Raw genomic sequence first — 21,227 nt, 5'->3', positions numbered from 1 at the left:
CTCCAATCTGGAACTGGATAACTTGGAATCTCCAATACAAGGGCTTTGTGCTGGGAATTTTAATTTGATGTCAAATAATTCACGTCCGTCCGTGTTAACCACTTCACATGATGTCACAATAGAGAATAATAACGTATGTGGCCCGAATCACGTGAAACACACACCACTTGAGTCCGAGATGCTTAAACAGCAGCTGCTCCCGCGGAAGGGGGCGTTCACATCCAGAAGCAGCAACGGTTGAGTCCCTTCTCCCTCTTTTTCCTGTCTTCAATTCATACAGCAGAAAGAGGGCAAAAGGGAAAGATAGGTTCCGCGAAGCAACATCTTCACGCTACTGCTTGTGCAAACCCCTACCAACATCCAGGCAGGGTAATCGCTCCGCCTCTTTTACCCAGAGGCTTTAGAGGCTGGGCGGAAGTCCTAGATTTGCATGTGGTTTTAAGATTTAAGCTTCCAGACTTTTTTTTGTCAGCACTTGTGGATTTATTTCTATGTTTATTGTCAGGTGCTAGGGATCTCAGGGTCGGATTTCTTCTGTAAAACAGAGAGGGAGGTAGGGATGGATTTAATGTTAAAGAGATAGAATCTTCAGTGCCCTGCTTGCATTGTAAAGACTGAAAATAGGTTTGTTATAGCCCCTATCAATAGCAACAAGGTAGATCTTGCGTTAAAACAGATTTTAGGGACCCGTTGACTAACAGAAATCAAGCTTTTGCAGTTAGTGCGTGTAAATGGGTCACTTCAGAAATATGCTAAAACGCTTTTTGAAAAAACTAGAGTGAAAGCAAAGAAATATTAGTAAAAGAAATTTGTATAATTCATTATGAATCTTTAGAATATTATAGATTGACCAGTTTTTTAGCCTGTTACATTAATGGGTGATAGCAGCCCTTCTTCCTTACTTTTTTCTCCCCCTTGTCCAGCAACCTTCCCACCTTTTCTGCTCCCACTGTCTAACAGTAGGCCTTTTCCCTTACTTTTACCTCCCCCTGTCTATCAGCACCCCTTCACTGCTCCCCCTGTTCAGCAGTAGTCCATCTCCATTGGTTTTACCTCCCCCCTGTCCAGCAGCACCTCTTTCTTCCCTCCTCCCCCTGTCCAGCAGTTGCGCTTCTCCCTAACTTTTACCTTCCCCCTGTTCAATAGCACCCCTTCCCTGCTCCAACAGTAGCCATTATCCCTTCCTTTTACCTTCCCACTGTCCAGCTGCATCATTTGTTCCAAATTCCAGCGGTCTCTCCCTATCATTGGGTCCTCTCCTCCTCTTCCTGTTGCCGCAGGTATTTTTTCGTGTAGGCTGACATTGTTTATTTATTTTTTTTGTTGAGGCCGGCTTCATACCTGGTGAAACTGTCGTGTGCACCGCAAACATCTGCACACACGCCTCTGTAGAATAAGATGCTCACAGTCAAGCATGTGAGGAATACAAGATGGCAGCAGTCCCGGGATGACGTCTCTAATCGCTATCTATAGAGCAGTCCTTTCTGATTCCTAAAAATTCTAATGCCGAATTCAAAGAGTAAGGGGATGGTCCGGATTGATTCACCTGCACCCAGACCCCTACTCAACACTCAATTCTGGACTTTGTTTCCGTACCTGGGGGTTCCACACCAAATGTCGGAGGGATGTCTGGCATTTCCTTGGGGGGGGCAGGGGAAGAAGACCCGAGGTTTCGGACTGGGAGATTTCTCTCTCCCCTCTGGCCGCTGTGCCTCCACTAAGCCCAGACTATTCTGCAGCTGAGTTGAGGGACCACAGCAAATTTTCTCTCGTGAGGGAGACCCCAATTGCAGGGGCAGAAGCAGTGGAAGTTCTGGTTGAATAACGAGATTTGGAAGGTAAGGTGGCAACCTCCACTCCAGCAAGATCATCTCTGGTGGTTACATTAGAGAGCATAGAGGAAATTTGGGCAGGAAAAACCAGCCCGGGACAAGAGCCATGCAGAGGGGAGAAAACAAAATGGTGATCCATGAGACCCCACAAGGCCAAACCGACAACGGTACAGAAAAAAATAAAGTATAATTGTTTTTTGGGTTTCTTTTAGTATGAATCTATCAATGAAAGAAAAGAAGAAACTGACAAAAAATCTGTAAACCGCGAGAGCAGAAAGGCAGCGAAATTAAAAATTTTCAACAGCCATTGAAACGTGATTTCTTAGCTCCGTGGAAACTAAGCAACTGAGGGACCACGCGCCTACATTGGGCAGGAAGTCACTCGCGCATGCATGGTGCGGGCATCAATAACTTTTTCAAGTTCTTGAAGTGTCCGTATCGGGGCTCCGTCGGTGACATCACCCATCAGTGAGAATATGCTGCCTGCTTGTCCTGAGATGAAATGATTTTATTTTCAATATAGTGACTGAAATTTGTCAGTTTTGAGAATTTATATCTGCTGTGTATATTGTGTGCATATGAAAAATGAATGGAAAAAAATTGCATTTCAATTATGGGGGCAGGATCTGGGGAAGAGCTTGGGTGGGTCTAGGGTACAGTTTGGGAGGTCTGTGGTTGGGGGTACTCAGTTGATATTTGTTAGATGTCCGCACACTTCTGGGTGCCTTGAGCCATGGCCGCTACCTTTAGTGTGCCAGGGCTTGAGCAAGTTTGAGAGACTCTGATCTAAACAGATAATGTCATGGATACAGTTAAGGGGAAGTTAATCTGCTGGCTCAGTTGGTGGGAGAGGAGTAGGATTAAGGATTGAAGGCTATATCAAAACGGTGGGTTTTCAGTCTGCTTTTAAACAAGGAAAAGGCTTGGCAGACATGATCAATCATATACTGTAGATATGATTCCTACCAAACCAAAAGGGCTAAAAATTCAATTAAATATTACCCAAACTGATCTTCATTTCAGCAGTTTATGTCCTGAGAACTTGGCCTATTGATTTATTGTACTACATTATTGGCTCCTTTTACGAAGGTGTATTAGGGCATTAACTCACGGAATAACGCGTGCTTAAAATGCTGCACGCACTAGCCACTACCACCTCCTCTTGAGCAGGCAGTAGTTTTTCAACTAGCGCGCACTAATCCGGTGTGTGAGCTAAAAACGCTACCACACCTTCGTAAAAGGAGCCCTATATGTACTTTATATCTAAATGTATAGCCCCAAAAGTCATTCCTTTCTCTCTTTTCAAATATTGTATCTATGCTCCTTTATTGTTGTTGTTAGTGTTTCTTTTACAAAAAAGAGAACAAGGAAACTAGCCCCATGGAAAACAAACAGAAATTGCCAAACTGGGGATGGAACTGTACACATCTACCAGAGATTAAACCAATGAATAAATATTTATTAAGAACCAATAAAACAGAAATTCTGTCCGCAAACAGATAAACAAAATAACTGGATATACACAAACAGACTAATATTAGTCTAAACTAGACTGTGGTGTAAAAAAATGCAAGGAAAAGGACTTCAAACACCCGCACTGTGGGTTAACGATATCATTTTCCCCAAAACCTTGCAAAATAATTTTATTTTAAATCAACAACTTATTTATTTGGTAAATTAAGTTTTAAAAGGAAGAAACACTTGAGGAGAGGCTAAGATAGTTTAGATGAGCTGGTGTGAGCTTCAACGTGACTCCAGTGGATGCCCAATACTGGGCAAAGTTCTGGGTTTCTGGCCCACAAATATCTAAGAAAAAGAAGAATTTAAATTAAATCATTAAATTATAGAGAGTATATGTTTGGGTAAATTGGATGGACCATTCAGGTCTGCCTTCATTTACTATGCTACTTAGCTTTGAATATCCAACAAAGAATCTGCCCTTTCACACGGGGCTTCTTCAAAGAAGTAAAAAAATCCATAGGGCCCTAAGGGGGTTTACAAAACACACAGTAACTGCCACACTATAGGGGAAAGGGGAAACAAGGCTGAAGACAGTGATTGAGCAAGTCTTCAGGTCAAGCAGCTGTTGAAAGGCTTGCACTGTGACATCTAGCAATTTATTCAGGGTAGGTGGTGGCATGGCTCTGGTTATTTGTCAGCTTCAGGCGATAATTTCATTAATTGCCTGCTTCATTCTGTCAGGAGTCCTGCCTCTCGAAGACTGCTGAAGCTGATGACCTTTGCGGTGCTGTTCAGCTCAATATTGCCCATAAAGAAAATAGGCAGTGAGAGAAAAAGCCCATGAGGATAGAAGTCGTGCCCTTCCCCCCTCCTCAGTCACACCTGCTGCTGTGCAATGAACTTAAGCGTGGGCAGAGTCTTGTTTACCTTTTGTCTGGTCCGGCTCAAATGGTTCAATCTCCGAATCTTGACCAGTTCCAAAGCATACGAGACAATGTAGGTCAACCAGAAACAGTGCAGTGCTAGTCGGACACTGTACCCAAACCATTCTATTGACCTCACATGCAAGTCATGCATCTGCATATGTGCCTCAGTTACTGTCAGCAGTACAGTGTTGATAGTCTCGTAGATGAAGATCCAGCCAATGTACATGAGCAAGCCCCGATATGACTGACGGTAGATGGATAAAAGCAGGAAGCAGCACATGAATATGGCGATGGTAAGCAGGAAATAGATGAAGTAGTACAATGATGGAATAAGACTCGTCATCCATTTCTCTTCTTTATGCTCTGAGATGTGGTGTAGCCTCTGTCTGGCATCCCGAAAGTTGCCCCGGTTGAATACCATCTGCATGAAGCATACTATAATCATATAGATTCCTGCCATTTGGGATCCAGTCCTGGGGTTCATCCCACAGCAGCCAGTGGCAAAGTAGCTCCTCATTCTCTCTGTTCATTCAAGAGCCTGCAAAGGGAGAAATCAGCAAGTCACAATAATCCATACAAGATGAACAGAGGGAGCAAATGGCTGGGTCTTGGAAGGACCTATGGGGAACATTATCTTTAGGTGAATGGCCAAAATAACCTATGGGTTTCATTTAGATAGAGAAATAGGAATTTCAAGGGAAAGAGGCCTGGGGAAATATTTTATTAAAAAAGCTGTGGCTATTACGAATCAATGCTAATAGAGCTAAATTCTAACATGGTTGGGACTATTGAATGACATGGGGGGGGGGGTCAAATTTTTCCCACCCCGTCCTTTTCATTTCTTTTCCTGTCCCTGCAAGCTCCGTCCTCATCTGCACAAGCATCAAACACTTTAAAATCATAAGTGTTTGAGGCTTGTGAGGTTAAGGCAGAGCTTACAAGAATGGGATAGGGACAGTGTTGGTCGAGGTAAGAGTAGACATGGATAGGAAGCAAGCAGAAGAGGAGGTCCTTATTAGGATTGATTTACTACCTTTTCAAGGAGTTCACTCGAGGCAGTGTACAAACATTTCAGATTACAATACAAAGTATGACAGAGTATGTTACATTACAATATCAACATATCAATAAAACATTTTAATACCATAGGGTATAAGCAAAGAAGGAATATATAGATAGGAGAGTAACAGAGGTTAGAAAAAGGAGGAAAGGGATTGGGACTTGTATATCGCCAAATTATATTCCTGGCTTTCCTCCCAGCTACAATCAGGCTCATTCCCTGCGGACCTAGGCCAAATACTTATCACTCCAATTGTCAAAAACCCCAAAGATCCCATCTCCCTTGTATCCAACTACAGACCCATTGCAAACATACCCTTCTTTACAAAGTTGATGGAAGGGTCAACCAAGATTTAACAACCTACCTGGACAAATTCAACATTCTAAATGACAACCAGTCAGGTTTCCGCTCTGGACACAGCACTGAAACTGTCATCGCTTCTCTGGTAGACTACCTTCATAACCTGTTCAGCCAAGGCACAAGTGCACTAGTCCTGCAATTTGATCTTAGTAGCGCCTTTGACTTGGTGGACCATGCCATTCTCCTGGACTGTTTGGAGTCTATCGGCCTCACAGGCAACGTCATAAAATGGTTCCGGGGTTTCCCGGGTCAACGCTCTTACCAAGTCTACAGTGACAATTCCCATTCCGCCAGCTGGATCAACACCTGCGGAGTCCCACAAGGCTCCCCCTTGTCCCCCATGCTATTCAACATCTACCTGGTCGCACTAGGTAATCTACTGCTAAACTTGAAAATCAAATTCTACATATATGATGATGACATCACCTTAATCTTCCAGCATAACCCCCGAGATAAATAATCACCTAGCTTCAATCCTAATGCAAATTGAATTATGGATGGCCGACTTTAAACTGAAACTCAACTCAGATAAAACCAAATTCTTCCTGGCGAGTCCAAACGACAAAATCAAAGACACATCAATCTCCCTGAACGGCCAAGTCTTTCCCATAACAAACTCCTTAAAAATTCTTGGAGTGACTCGACCGCAACCTTATCTTCGAAGCTCACACCGACCTTCTGGTCAAAAAAGGCTTCGCCACCTTATGGAAGCTAAGAACCATTAGAAAGTACTTCGACGCTCCCTCATTCCGCCTACTTGTGCAATCCTCCATCTTAAGTCTACTCGACTACTGCAACATCACCTGGGATCTTTCAAAAAAAAACACTCAAAGATTGCGAATCATCCAAAACACGGCAATCCGACTGATCTTCGGACTAAAAAAAATGGGAACACCTAACTCCCTACTATCACAAACTTCACTGGCTACCCCTGGAAGCAAGAGTGCAATTCAAGTTCGCCTGTCTCTGTTTCAAATCCATCCTTGGCTCGGCCTCCCTTTACTTGGTATCCCATTTCATCCTAGACCGCCCATCCAAACTCACGCGCAGAACCCAGCTGTTCAGCTATCCTACCCTAAAGGCCTGCTGTTACAAAAGTTATCTATACAGAACTCTTGCCTTCCACGCAGGTCAGCTCAATAACTGGCTGGCCCACATCATCTCTCACACTTCATCCTACTTAAATTTCAGGAAACTACTAAAAACTAATCTATTCACCCGATTCACACCCTAATACCCCTATACGCAGATTGTCTTGACCTTGTACCATTTTGCCCTAATTGTACCTTTTGTAGCTGACTGTACCTTTTTTTTTTTTTTCGCCGATTGTACCATTGTTCGCTGATTGTCCCTATTTTCTCTGTTTGTACCATTTTCTTCTCTGGTATCCATTTTCTCTGATTGTACCTTTGTACCATTTTTGCCGATTGTCCAGCCCTTCTTCGTTGTAAACCGCCTCGAACTACTATGGCTTTGGCGGTATATAAGAAATAAAATTATTATTATTATTATTATTTTTGTAATTTTACAACCACACTCAAAATGGTTTTTACCTACAGGTACTTCAAGAATTTTCCCTATCTGTCCAGTGGGCTCACAATCTGTCTAATGTACCTGGAGCAGTGGAGGATTAAGTGGTTTGAATCCACAACCTCTGGATGCTGAGGCTGTAGCTCTAACCACTATACCACACTAATTTGAAGAAGGTTGCGCACGAGGTCAGACTTGTGCTTGAAAATGATCTCATCTAGGGTAGGAGTAGATGTTTAAATATTTTCTATTAAATGTCAAAGTGCACGCAAACATAGTGGACAAAACAGAACATTTTTCTTTTGTAAACATATTCCCCACCCTCCTCCCGTCCCCTAATGCAAACCCAGTTTGTGAGCACTATAAATAGTCAAGAATCAAAGTCACACATTCAAAAGTTGACTCCGTGCGTGAGGAGTGAGATCCATCCAGAAGTGTTCCCAAGGGCTGCAAAGTGCCTATGTTCCAAATGATCATCAACGATCTTAGGGTAGGAGTGGATAAACATGTCCTGCTCTAGTTAGGTGCTGCCAAGTGTCACTCCTTGTATGTGTGATTAGCATTTCGGGGCCTGTCTGGAGTTAGCTACTTCTTCCATTAAAGGCCTGGGTGAAGAGAGATAGTCTTGTGTTACGTGAAGCCTTTCAGGGAGAGTATTCCAGAGTGTCACCAAGCAGAGCTGTACATTTTCACTCATAACATAAAATCCATTTCCACCTTTAAGTTCTATGCGGTTTACAAAAGATCAGCTAAAAATAAACAACTAGAAATAGTTAGGAGTCTAGGAGCCTAAGAACTTAGAAAATAAGTAAGTCTTCAACTGTCTCCTAAAATGTAAATATGAGACAGTCATCAATAGTAAAGGTTTAAACTCCTTATCCCAGTTTGCAACCTGGTATGAAAGCATCCAATAGTAATATCTTTTTAGTTTACAACCTTTCACTGATGGGAACATCAGAAGAGCTTTAGAGCTTTGAGAAAATTTTTGAATAGAAAAGCAAAATAATTCAATCAAATAGGAAGGAATATGGTCAGCTAAAACCTTGTAATACACACAGCCCAACTTAAAGATAACCCATCCTTCCACTGGCAGCCAATGCAATTCGCGATAGAAACGGGATACGTGGTCATACTTTTTCAAGCCAGAAATAAGTCTTACTGCAGTGTTTTGAATAACTTTCAATCTTGAGAGATTTTTCTTAGTTCCAGCCAAGTAGACTATATTGCAATAGTCCAAATGGCTCATTACTAAAGATCGTTCCAACAATTTAAAGACTGACAATTTGAAGTATGCCCTAAGAGTACACAATTTCCAGAGAATATGAAAACCTTTTATGAACTACTAAAGATAACTGATTACACATAATCAGGTTCTGATCAGTGGTAACCCCCCAAATCTTAATGGTGGGATGAATCGGATATTGCACCATCTTTAACGTTAATAGAGGTCTTGAAATTATTCTGAAGAGATGAAACAAAAAAGCACAGTTACTTACCGTAACAGGTGTTATCCAGGGACAGCAGGCAGATATTCTTGACTGATGGGTGACGGCACCGACGGAGCCCCGGTACGGACAATTTTAGAGTGATTGCACTCTAAGAACTTTAGAAAGTTCTAGCTCGGCCGCACCGCGCACGCGCGAGTGCCTTCCCGCCCGACAGAGGCGCGCGGTCCCTCAGTTAGTATAAGCCAGCTAAGAAGCCAACCCGGGGAGGTGGGTGGGACGCAAGAATATCTGCCTGCTGTCCCTGGATAACACCTGTTACGGTAAGTAACTGTGCTTTATCCCAGGACAAGCAGGCAGCATATTCTTGACTGATGGGTGACCTCCAAGCTAACAAAAAGAGGGATGGAGGGAAGGTTGGCCATTAGGAAAACAAATTTTGCAAAACAGATTGGCCGAAGTGTCCATCCCGTCTGGAGAAAGCATCCAGACAATAATGAGATGTAAAAGTGTGAACTGAGGACCAAGTAGCAGCCTTGCAGATTTCCTCAATAGGAGTGGAACGGAGGAAAGCTACAGATGCTGCCATTGCTCTGACTCTATGGGCCGTGACAGAACCTTCCAGTGTCAGTCCGGTCTGAGCATAACAGAATGAAATGCACGCTGCCAGCCAATTAGACAACGTACGTTTAGAAACGGGACGTCCCAATTTATTTGGATCAAAGGACAGAAAAAGTTGGGGAACTGATCTGTGGGGTTTCGTACGCTCTAGATAGTAAGCCAGAGCCCTTTTACAATCCAAAGTATGTAAAGCTTGTTCTCCAGAATGAGAATGTGGTTTTGGAAAGAAAACAGGTAGAACAATGGATTGGTTGAGATGGAATTCAGAGACAACCTTAGGGAGAAACTTTGGATGTGTACGCAGAACCACCTTGTCATGGTGAAAAACCGTAAAAGGTGGATCTGCGACCAGTGCATGAAGCTCACTGACCCTCCTGGCAGAGGTAAGAGCAATAAGGAAAAGCACTTTCCAAGTGAGAAACTTGAAAGGAGAGGTAGCCAAAGGTTCAAATGGAGGCTTCATTAAGGCAGAAAGAACCACATTGAGATCCCAGATAACAGGAGGGGCTTTAAGAGGTGGTTTCACATTGAAAAGCCCTCGCATGAACCTGGACACCAGGGGATGAGCTGAGAGAAGTTTTCCATGGACTGGCTCATGAAAAGCTGCAATGGCACTGAGGTGGACTCTGATGGAAGAGGACTTAAGGCCAGAGTCAGACAAAGAGAGCAAATAGTCCAACAACGTCTCCACTGCCAGGGAAGTGGGATCAAGATGATGAAGAAGACACCAGGAGGAAAATCTCGTCCACTTCTGATGGTAACATTGCAGAGTGGTTGGTTTCCTGGAGGCATCCAGAATGGAACGAACAGGCTGAGATAAAAGAGTATCATGAGATGTCAGCCCGAGAGATACCAAGCTGTCAGGTGCAGAGACTGGAGGTTGGGATGTAGAAGGGTTTCCTGCTGTTGCGTAAGCAGAGAAGGAAACAGAGGAAGAAGAAAAGGTTCCCTGGAACTGAGTTGAAGTAGAAGGGAGAACCAATGTTGCCTGGGCCACCTCGGAGCAATCAGAATCATTGTGGCTCGTTCCCTCTTGAGCTTGAATAAGGTTCTCAACATTAGAGGCAGAGGAGGGAAGGCGTACAGGAACAGATTCGACCAGTCGAGGAGAAAAGCATCCGCTGCCAGACGGTGAGGAGAGTAAAGTCTGGAGCAGAATAGGGGCAGCTGATGATTGTGAGGAGCTGCAAAGAGGTCTATCTGAGGAGTGCCCCATTGAGTGAAGATAGACTGCAGAGTTACAGGATCGAGTGTCCACTCGTGAGGCTGGAGAATTCTGCTGAGTTTGTCCGCTAAAGAATTCTGTGCTCCCTGAATGTAGATAGCTTTCAGGAAGAGATGGTGATCTATGGCCCAATTCCAGATCTTTTGGGCTTCTTGGCATAAAAGGCGAGAGCCTGTCCCACCCTGTTTGTTGATGTAGTACATCGCAACCTGATTGTCTGTGCACAACAGAAGGACCTGAGGAAAGAGAAGATGTTGGAAGGCCTTGAGGGCATAAAACATCGCTCTGAGTTCCAGGAAATTGATTTGATGCTTCTTTTCCTGGGCTGTCCAAAGACCTTGAGTCTGGAACTCGTTCAAGTGAGCTCCCCATGCATAAAGAGAGGCGTCGGTGGTGATGACTAGTTGATGAGGAGGCTGATGGAACAGAAGACCTCTGGATAGATTTGAGGATACCAACCACCATTGAAGAGACTGACGAAGAGATGATGTCACAGATATGTGTCGTGAGCAAGGATCCGTCGCTTGGGACCACTGAGTAGCAAGGGTCCATTGAGGAGTGCGCAGGTGAAGACGTGCGAGGGGCGTGACATGAACTGTAGATGCCATGTGCCCCAAGAGTACCATCATTTGCCTGGCTGAGATGGAAGGTAGTGAAAGCACCTGCTGACATAGAGACTGAAGGGTCTGAAGACGATTGGATGGTAGGAAAGCTCTCATGAGGAGTGTGTCCAGGATCGCTCCAATGAATTGAAGTCTCTGAGTGGGGATGAGATGAGATTTGGGTAGATTGATCTCGAACCCCAGAATTCGTAGAAACAAGATGGTTTGGTTGGTGGCCAGTAGAACTGCTTGAGCGGATGTGGCCTTGATTAACCAGTCGTCCAGGTAAGGAAAGACCTGGAGGTGGTGAGAGCGTAGAAATGCCGCTACCACAATGAGACACTTGGTGAAGACCCTTGGAGAGGAGGCAAGGCCGAAGGGCAGCACCTTGTATTGGTAATGACAATGATTGATCATGAAACGGAGATACTGTCTTGAGGTTACATGGATCGGTATGTGAGTGTATGCCTCTTTGAGATCGAGGGAGCATAGCCAGTCGTTTTGATTGAGAAGAGGATAAAGGATGGCTAAAGAAAGCATCTTGAATTTTTCTTTTACCAGATGTTTGTTGAGATCGCGGAGATCCAAAATTGGTCTGAGATCTCCTGTTTTTTTGGGGACTAGAAAATAACGGGAGTAGAATCCCTGCCCTTTTTGATCTAAAGGAACTTCTTCTATAGCGTTCAGAAAGAGGAGGGATTGAACTTCTTGAATAAGGAGGGTAGATTGAGGACTGTTCAAAGCAGACTCTTTTGGCAGACTTTGAGGCGGAAGAGTCTGAAAGTTGAGGGAGTAGCCGTGGCGGATGATGTTGAGGACCCATTGGTCCGAAGTGATAACTTCCCACCGGCTGAGGAACAGAGAAAGTCGACCTCCTATAGGTTGAGGCAGGAGAACAGGAATAGGAATACTGGCTATACTGTGGAGAATGAAGTCAAAAGGGCTGTGACTTCTGCTGAGGAGGTGGTTTCACAGGTTGCTGCTGTGACTGCTGTCTGGGAGGCTGACGTTGTTGCTGCCTCTGACGCCTGCGTTGCTGAGCAGTGGTAGGTAATGGCCGAGCTGTGAAGCGGCGTTGATAGGCCGACTGCTGCCTATATGGTTTTGGCGGAGGAGGCTTCTTTTTATTTTTAAGCAGGGTATCCCAGCGTGTCTCATGAGCAGAGAGCTTTTGTGTGGTTGAGTCCATGGATTCCCCAAAGAGCTCATCCCCTAGGCACGGGGCGTTGGCTAACCGATCCTGATGATTAACATCAAGCTCGGATACCCAAAGCCAGGCCAGGCGACGCATAGCCACCGACATTGCTGTCGCTCTGGATGTAAGTTCAAAGGTGTCATATATGGATCTAACCATGAACTTACGTAATTGAAAAAGAGACGACAAGCAGGTATGAAAAGAGTGATGTTTTCGTGAAGGAAGGTACTTTTCGAAGGAAGCCATGGTGGTAAGGAGATGCTTCAAATAAAAAGAAAAATGAAAAGCATAATTGCTAGCTCTATTTGCTAACATAGCATTTTGGTAGAGCCTCTTACCAAATTTATCCATGGCTCTACCCTCTCTGCCAGGAGGTACCGATGCATATACACTGGCTCCTGAAGATTTTTTAAGGGTGGATTCGACAAGTAAGGATTCTGTTTCAGTTACCTTTGCAAGCTCTCCTTCTCTGCCGCCGCTGTGCGGCGGCACGTTCCAGGCTCCGCCCCTCCCGGTACATGTGCTATAAATTTCAACACTTTGCGGCGCGCGCCAAAGGAGCGCGCTTAAGGAGCAGGTCCTGCTCCTTAATGCGCTCCTTTGTGCGATCCTGCAGTGCGTTAAGCTAATCACCAATAGGTTCATTATTCAAAATATTACTCCTCAGATTTTATTAGGTTTCTTTTTCTTTTCCTTGATTAATCTTCCTCTAAATACAAATAATTTATTCACAACAATAAAACTAGATCATTATTCTTCTTCTACTATGGATGAAACCATGTTACCAATTCAAGTTATTTGGGGGAATAGACCTTATAAATCTGATCATATTAAAAAGATCCCTCGTTCCTTTGAACGTCAAAATATTTGGTTAAAACCATCATTCTCAGATTCTTTACACAAACAATTTAATATTAGTTTTATAAATACTCGTTCTATTAAATCAAAATATCATCTGATACATGACATCGTCGTACAACAAAATCTTGACATACTCTGTCTAACAGAAACTTGGCTCTCCACTGGTGAAGAGGCATATCTATCTTATGCTTGTCCACAAGGCTATTCATTTTTTTTTTAACCATCGTAGCAAAAAAAGAGGAGGTGGGTTAGCTATTATCTTTCGAGACTCATTACTGATACAAGTTGATTATTCACCAAAAAATTCCGTAATTGAATTTTTACAATGCTCCTTAGTGACAAAGCCTAGGACTGAAATGTTATTAATATATTTACCACCTCCTATCTCAGCTGATACTGTCACCCAGCTACAATCTTTACTTTTTGACTTCTGTAGCTCTACATTAAATCCAATAGTTTTGGGAGACTTTAACATACATTTCGATGAACCTAATAACAATTATACAAGAACCATTCTGACACACATAAACCAACTGGATCTCTATCCTGTAATTTCTCAACCCACTCATCAGGCAGGTCATACTTTGGATATGGCTCTAATATCAAAAACCACAAACAATATTTTGTCATTAAATAACTGTTCTGCAGTTCCATGGTCTGATCATTATTTAATCTCATTAACATATAACTCCATCCATTGTACTAATAATAATCTAAAACATCAAATAATAAATTTTAGAAACTACAATAATATTAATATAGAATCTATTCTCTCTTCATTTGAAATTGATTTAACAAAATCAAATTCAATAGATGAATTAGTAAATGTATGGAATGTAGCTCTATTAAAATTCTTAGAAAAAGTAATCCCTCTTCAAACAAAGACAATTTCTAAACGTAAAATTCACAATCCCTGGTTCTCATCAGAATTGAATTTAATTAAACAACAAGTCCGATCTCTAGAACGTGCATGGAAAAAAAATAAAACCTTAACAAATTTACAATTGTTCAAGGAACAAATTATATATTACAAATCAAAAATAAATCAAGCAAAAATGCAATATTATTCAGAGAAAATAACAAAGGCCAAAAATCCATCAATGTTATATAAAATATTAAAAAGAATATCAATTTCAACTAGTAAGGAGAAGTCAAATGAAACTAATAACACACTTACAGCACAAAAATTGGCAGATCACTTTACAGAAAAAATTAAAATTATAAGAAACTCCTTTGTAATAAATCAACAAGGTAACATTGTTCATGATCAGTTAAAAACTGAACTTTCAACCTCAAAATGCTCTAAGTTTAAACTTCCAAGCCAAAAAGAAATTGAGTTGGCTATTAAATCTATCAATATTAAAAGCTCAAAAGCAGATCTTCTTCCCCCGTTCATTTTGAAACAATACTTTCAAATTTTTGGACCAGTTATTCATACTTTAATTACAGAAAGTCTAACCCAAAGTAAAGTACCAAAAGACTGGAAAAAATCAATAATCCGTCCAATTCTCAAAGATAATAATGCTAGTAGTACAGATCCAGCAAACTATAGGCCTATATCTAATATCCCTTTTCTGGCCAAGTTAACAGAAAAGATAGTTTATTCCCAAATATTAGATTTTGTGGAAAAAACAAACGTTCTCCACCCTAATCAAACAGGTTTTAGAGAACATCACAGCACAGAATTATCACTAATTGGTTTAACTACATCCATTCATTATTTTCTTGACCATCACAAAACTACTTTATTAATTTCACTAGATCTTTCCGCAGCATTTGATACAATTGATCATAAACTTCTCATAAATCGACTTCAATCTATTGGGATCACTGATCAAATTCTTTCCTGGTTTAATTCTTATTTTACAGATCGCTCTTCTTCTGTTTTCTTTAAAGAATCTATATCTAATCCTATTTCATCCACTTTCGGTGTTCCTCAAGGGTCTATTCTTTCTCCTCTACTATTTAATATCTTTCTAGCACCACTCCTTACATTGTGCCAATCTATAGGTTTTCAAGTTTTCGGATACGCTGACGATATTCAGCTGTTACACCCTGTAGATACGGATAATATTTCAGAAATACATGAGATTAGTAAGAAACTCGATCAAGTTCAAGATTGGCTAAATACTAATAAACTGGCCCTTAATATAAAAAAAACAAATTTGATGATTTTTCCTTGGAAGGAAAATCCCACACTTGTCACCCCTATTACTATAAGAAATATCCCTTTACAGATAGTCAATAAAACGAAAATATTAGGAGTAATTGTGGATCCCAAACTAAATTTTCATGACCATATAAGTTATATTGTTAAAACTTCATTCTACAGATTACGACAAATTAGATCCATCTCAAAATTTCTGAATGCACAATCTTTAAACATTCTTATCCACTCATTAGTCATATCAAAAATAGATTATTGTAATTCTCTTTTTAGAGGTATTGCATTAAATGAAATTAAACGTTTACAAATTATACAGAATATCTCTATAAAACTTATTACAAAATCTAAAAAATTCGATCATGTTACTCCCCTACTTGAAAAGGCACATTGGCTACCTGTCATCCATAGAATAACTTATAAAATCTGTTTACTTACATTTAAAACACTATTATATAAGACTCCTGCTTTTATTCATAGACTTTTAATACCTTACCATCCAACTAGAACATTAAGATCTACTGATCAAAATCTATTAACAATACCTTCATTGAAATTGATTAATACAAGACGACAATTTATATTTTCTGTAACAGCCCCTCAAACCTGGAATGCTCTTCCAATTTTTATACGGAACGATCAAGATTTGGTAAAATTTAAATCACTATTAAAAACATTTCTTTTTAAGGATGCTTTTAATTCCTGATTTTTTATTTATTATTTTTCCTAATGTGTTTTCCTATGTTTAATCTTTTATATAACGAATGTATTTCATAACCCTATTTTTACCCAATGTAGTTTAACAAGTTTTAACCTTTGTAAGCATTGTAAATCCCAATGTTTGGTTTGTCTGTTTGTTTGCTCTCTTTTAACTAAATTTGGATTTGTACATCGCTTTGAATTAGAGAAAGCGATTAATCAAGAATAAATAAAAAACTTGAAAACTTGAAGTTGAGGTTTGTCGAACCCAGGAATGGGAATTACCTTATATAGAGAATCCAGTTTACGTGGGGCCCCTGGAACAGTTAAAGGAGTCTCTAAATTCTTATAGAAAGTCTCCCTCAAGATGTCATGAAGAGGGAGTTTCAAAAATTCCTTTGGAGGCTGGTCAAAATCAAGGGCATCCAAAAAAGCTTTGGACTTTTTGGATTCAGCCTCCAAAGGAATGGACAAGGAGTCACACATCTCTTTCAAAAAGCAAGAGAAAGAGGAAGTGACCTGTTTGGAGGATGGGTCAGGGACAGTTGAATCCTCCTCCTATGAGGAACATTCGCCTTCAGAAAGAAAGGGTTCCTCTGAGTCTCCCCACAGATCAGGATCCCTGACATGGGAAGCATGGTCCCGAGACTCAGGTGTCGATGATTGTAAGTGTCGGGTTTTGTGCATCGACTTACCCGACCTTATCGATATCGAGTCAGGAGATGTTATCGGCCGCACCGGTGCCGAAGTCTGTACCGATTGATGGTGAGCTCTCGGCTCCGGTGCAAGAACTGGCATCGATACCGATGAGGTTAGTTGAAGCGGTACCGAAATAGTGGAAGCAGGTAACACAGGCTGTTCCACAATCGGTACCGGTAGCTCGGTGCGGGCCGGCACCGGAAGGTTCGGAGCCAGGATAGCAGGGAGGAGCTGTTTTAATTGGTCCTTAAGCTGCTCCTGAAGGATGGCCGTGATGCGGTCATCAAGGGATGGCACCGGTACCGCCTTTTTCTTCTGCGGTACCTGCGGTGCCGCTCGACGCCCCGGAGATGAGGAGCCCGATGTCGAGGGACTCACCTCTATAGGGGCGGAGCGCTTCCGCTGGCGTCTCACAGTCGGCAGGATTGGACTCACTGCACTCGAGACCGGAGGACGCTCCAGCGGGGAAGGCTTCTTAGCCGGCTTACCTGACTGGTGAGACGCCGGTGCGGAATCACGCGGCGTCGAAGAAGAGGGTGCCGACTGAATCGGTGCCGAAGCTGGAGTCGATGGAACGGGGTTGGACATCTCGGCACCGAACAATAATCGCTGCTGGATTTGGCGATTTTTTAATGTCCGTTTTTTTAGAGTGGCACAGCGGGTGCAAGTAGAGGCCTGATGCTCAGGACCCAAACACTGTAAACACCAGTTGTGTGGGTCCGTGAGAGATATAGGCCGAGCACACCGCTGGCACTTTTTAAACCCTGGCTGAGGGGGCATGAACGTAAAAACGGCTTCAGCCAAATCGAAGGCCGAGGCTTCGATGGTGGCAGAAGGCCCCGCCGGGGAAAGATCAAATTAAAGAAAAAATTAAGGATTTTTTTTTTTTTTTACCAAATAGAAAAAAGAAAAGAAATAATGTAAATAGTCAAAAGTTTACGCGAGTGGGAAGGCAAAGAGAAAAAAGTTTCAACAGCCGTTGAAAAACGCGTCTTCTTAGCTCCGCGGAAACTAAGAAACTGAGGGACCGCGCGCCTCTGTCGGGCGGGAAGGCACTCGCGCGTGCGCGGTGCGGCCGAGCTAGAACTTTCTAAAGTTCTTAGAGTGCAATCACTCTAAAATTGTCCGTACCGGGGCTCCGTCGGTGCCGTCACCCATCAGTCAAGAATATGCTGCCTGCTTGTCCTGGGATAAAGGTTTTTTTTCATAATTAAGCTTAAGTCTAAATTCGGACATCCATCCCTCAAATCAAAAACTTCCTCAACCATGTGTTTAATATTAGCAACAGAAGAACATGGTATTATGATGGGTCAGACCAGTGGTCCATCATGCCCAGCAGTCCGCTCACCCGTCAGCCCTCTGGTCAAAGACTAGCGCCTAACTGAGACTAGCCCTACCAGCGCACGTCCTTGTTCAGCAAGAACTTGTCTAACTTTATCTTGAATCCCTGGAGGGGGTTTTCCCCTATGACAGACTCCGGAAGAGTGTTTCAGTTTTCTACCACTCTCTGGGTGAAGATGAACTTCCTTACGTTTATACAGAATCTATCCTCTTTTAACTTTAGAGAGTGCCCCCTTGTTCTCCCCACCTTGGAGAGGGTGAACAACCTGTCCTTATCTACTAAGTCTATTCCCTTCAGTACCTTGAATGTTTCGATCATGTCCCCTCTCAATCTCCTCTGTTCGAGGGAGAAGAGGCCCAGTTTCTCTAATCTTTCTCTGTAGGGCAGCTCCTCCAACCCCTTAACCATCTTAGTCGTTCTTCTCTGGACCCTTTCGAGTAGTACCATGTCCTTCTTCATGTACGGTGACCAGTGCTGTACGCAGTACTCCAGATGAGGGTGCACCTTGGCCCGGTACAGCAGCATGATAACCTTCTCTGATCTGTTTGAATTGGGCAATGCCTTATGTGAGGAAATAGGGCTAGAAGCTGTAGATTGAAGTCCCATAGACTCTGTGGTCTGGATTGAGGTATCTTGATGCACTCCCAAAGACTCGACTTCTTGCACAGAGTGTGAAGATTCCAGACCAGACACTCGCAAAGACTGGACTCCTTGCATAGAGTGTGTAGATTTACCTTGAGGCACAGGCAAGGACTCGACCTCTTGTGAAAATCCTGAGTACCTAGGCTGGACTGCAGGAAGCAGAGTCGAGGCAGGACTATATTTGGTCAGTAACTGAACAAATTCCCGCTCTAAAATGGTCTGGATGGTAGCCTGCAATTGTGGATCCGAGTCTGAAACTGGACCACTTGCTGAGGCTAAAGGGTCCGAGGATGAAAAGGAAGAATACTTCGACTTGGAGGAATGATGTTTGGGTAGCTTGAGGACTACCACTGGAACTGTCTGCTGAGGTATCTGACCTGAGGGAAGCTCAGGAGAAGACTTGGCAGATTTACTCGAGGTCGAGGAGGTTCTGAACGAGGAAGGTCTGATGAAAGTCGAGGCCAAAGTCATGGAGGCAGGAGGACACCCCGTAGCAGATTTGACCGAGTCGGAGGTCGAGGGTATAGCAGAGGTCTCCTTACCGAAAATCTTCTCCACTTGCACTCAACAGCTTTTGAGGGCTCAAGGTTGAAGAGTAGCACTATTATTGAGAATTATGACATGCTGCTGTACTGATTTTGGACATTCAAAGAGTCTTGTATATGCCGGACTTTGGGGGGGGGAGGGGAAGAAATAATTGGTCTAAAAAACAGAGGAGAGAGAAGTCTTGGTTGTTGTAGTGTTCCAAAAGGAACCAAGTTATGTGACTTGTGGGCCAGGTCAATCACTGCAATAACCCTAGTGCAAAAGAGAGAAGTTCCAGTTCAAACAAATTGCATTATGAGTGCCTCACCTCCTGCTCACCACTTTCTCACTGATCTTATTGGATGTGAGCTCAACTAAAGACCAGTGATCTGAAAGAAGCTCTAAGGGGGGGGGGGGAGGGAGGGAAGGAGTAAAGGGCGAGGCTTAGAACCTCACGGTACAGCGGTATATAAGAAATAAAATTATTATTATTATTATTTATTGTACATCTGCAGGTTGTACGCCTGTTCCCAAAAGTGCAAGCCGACTTCATGCTCCAGCGTGCAATGTGCAAGACTCGGGTCCCAGTCCACGTTGCCCACTGCTGCCAATAGGCGGGTAGAGCAGAGCCGGTAACGGGAAGCGAGGATTCATCTGACCGTCCGTCCCTGTTCCCATCTGCCCGGTGGAAACAATAATTAAAAAAACGAAACCCACACACATATGCCAGCGAGGGAGTTAGATCTGGATTGTCCCAGGAAATCTTACAACCCCCCATCATTGGCTGGGTGCCATTTCTTAAAATTATGTGATTTTTTTTATCCCCTTCTACAGCCTACCTGCAAAATCTATGAGAACTAAATAATGCTCCTGCCCTGACAGATACTTTCGCTCTTTGGGGGGAAAGACGAGGTGAGATGGAGCCCTCAGCAGTCACTTCAGCTCACTTCCGCGCTTCGCAGCTCCTCTAGGGTCGTCCCTGGCCCCTCCCACACATTCCTAACCGTTGGACGTTCAAAAACAAAGCCCGCGCGCGACTCTCTCGTCGCCGGATCTGGGTAAAACCAGGATTTGCAGGATCCTCATTGACTTGCATTGAGATTCCCTTTTCCTCGTATACATTGTGTTTCTTGCCGTCAGAGAGTTATTTTCTCTTACTTCTGCAACATATAGTCGTTGCTTTTTGTGAGTTCTGCAATGGAACTACCGCTATATGGTTCTGACAAACTGATTCTACTGCTTCATAAATAATTAAGGAGGGAGGGCGCGTGATAAGTGACGGCGATAAGTTGCGTCGCAGGGCAATAGGATGTCTTAAGAAGATAGCAGCACAACTTTGATCTGTCTGTTATAAAAGACGTTTAAGCACTGTTGGAAGCTCCTACAGTTTTGTTTCAGAAAACCTGATTATCACTCACTTTGCTATCTAAGGAAAAGGCAATTCAAACTGCTAGAAAAAGAACCTTAGAATAGTAATTAACTTTATGAAATGTTGTGCATCCCTAACCACAGTTGAAGTGTGAGTTGATAAAAAGAAAGCAAGATGGTGTGTGTGGCACCCTGCCGCATTTCAGAGATGCAGGTGGCTATCAGGACGTTCTATATCCTTTCAAAATATTGACTGGTTGATTAATTACGGCATCTTGGAAACGACTGAAACAGCTATTTTAGAGGTGGCTTGGATTCAGCTCCCACACTTTCAGTGGTGGTGTAGTCAGGTGAGCTCAACATTTCCCTGTCCATAAAGGGTTAGGGGTGTCAGAGTCAGTCCTCGAGGGCCGCAATCCAGTCAGGTTTTCAGGATTTCCCCTGTGAATATGAATGAGATCTATTTGCATGCACTACTTTCATTGTATGCTAATAGATCTCATGTATATTCATTGGGGAAATCGGGTCTGTTTTACTAAAGTGCATTAAGCCCCAGTGTACGCTTAGGGACAGATTTTGTAAATGATACCCTACTGCCGCCTAACTTAATTGTTTTAATTGGCATGGTAATTGATCTTGTCGCTAATAATCAATTAAAAACTCATTACAA

The 21,227-nt window shown here is 42.8% G+C and overlaps 1 protein-coding gene across 2 annotated transcripts; it reads right to left on the bottom strand.

Annotated features, from left to right (window-relative positions):
• Positions 1–3,244: 3,244 nt before the first annotated feature.
• On the bottom strand, positions 3,245–20,380 carry LOC117363085 (transmembrane protein 217-like). 2 transcript variants are annotated; one of them, XM_033950350.1, is made up of 3 exons: positions 20,029–20,380; positions 4,221–4,757; positions 3,245–3,638 (listed from the first exon to the last, which is right to left on the bottom strand). In XM_033950350.1, exons 2-3 carry the CDS (start codon positions 4,734–4,736, stop codon positions 3,576–3,578), a joined length of 579 nt encoding a protein of 192 aa, XP_033806241.1. In that variant the 5' UTR covers positions 4,737–4,757; positions 20,029–20,380; the 3' UTR covers positions 3,245–3,575. The 2 variants fall into 2 exon arrangements, with proteins under 2 accessions (XP_033806241.1, XP_033806242.1); XM_033950351.1 differs by lacking the exon at positions 20,029–20,380 and adding an exon at positions 19,697–19,785.
• Positions 20,381–21,227: the final 847 nt, after the last annotated feature.

This window comes from Geotrypetes seraphini, chromosome 6, assembly GCF_902459505.1.
Source record: "Geotrypetes seraphini chromosome 6, aGeoSer1.1, whole genome shotgun sequence".
Classification (NCBI taxonomy): Eukaryota; Metazoa; Chordata; class Amphibia; order Gymnophiona; family Dermophiidae; genus Geotrypetes; species Geotrypetes seraphini.
The sequence above is the reverse complement of the archived record's forward strand: the minus strand, read 5'-3'. Positions and strand labels throughout refer to the sequence as shown.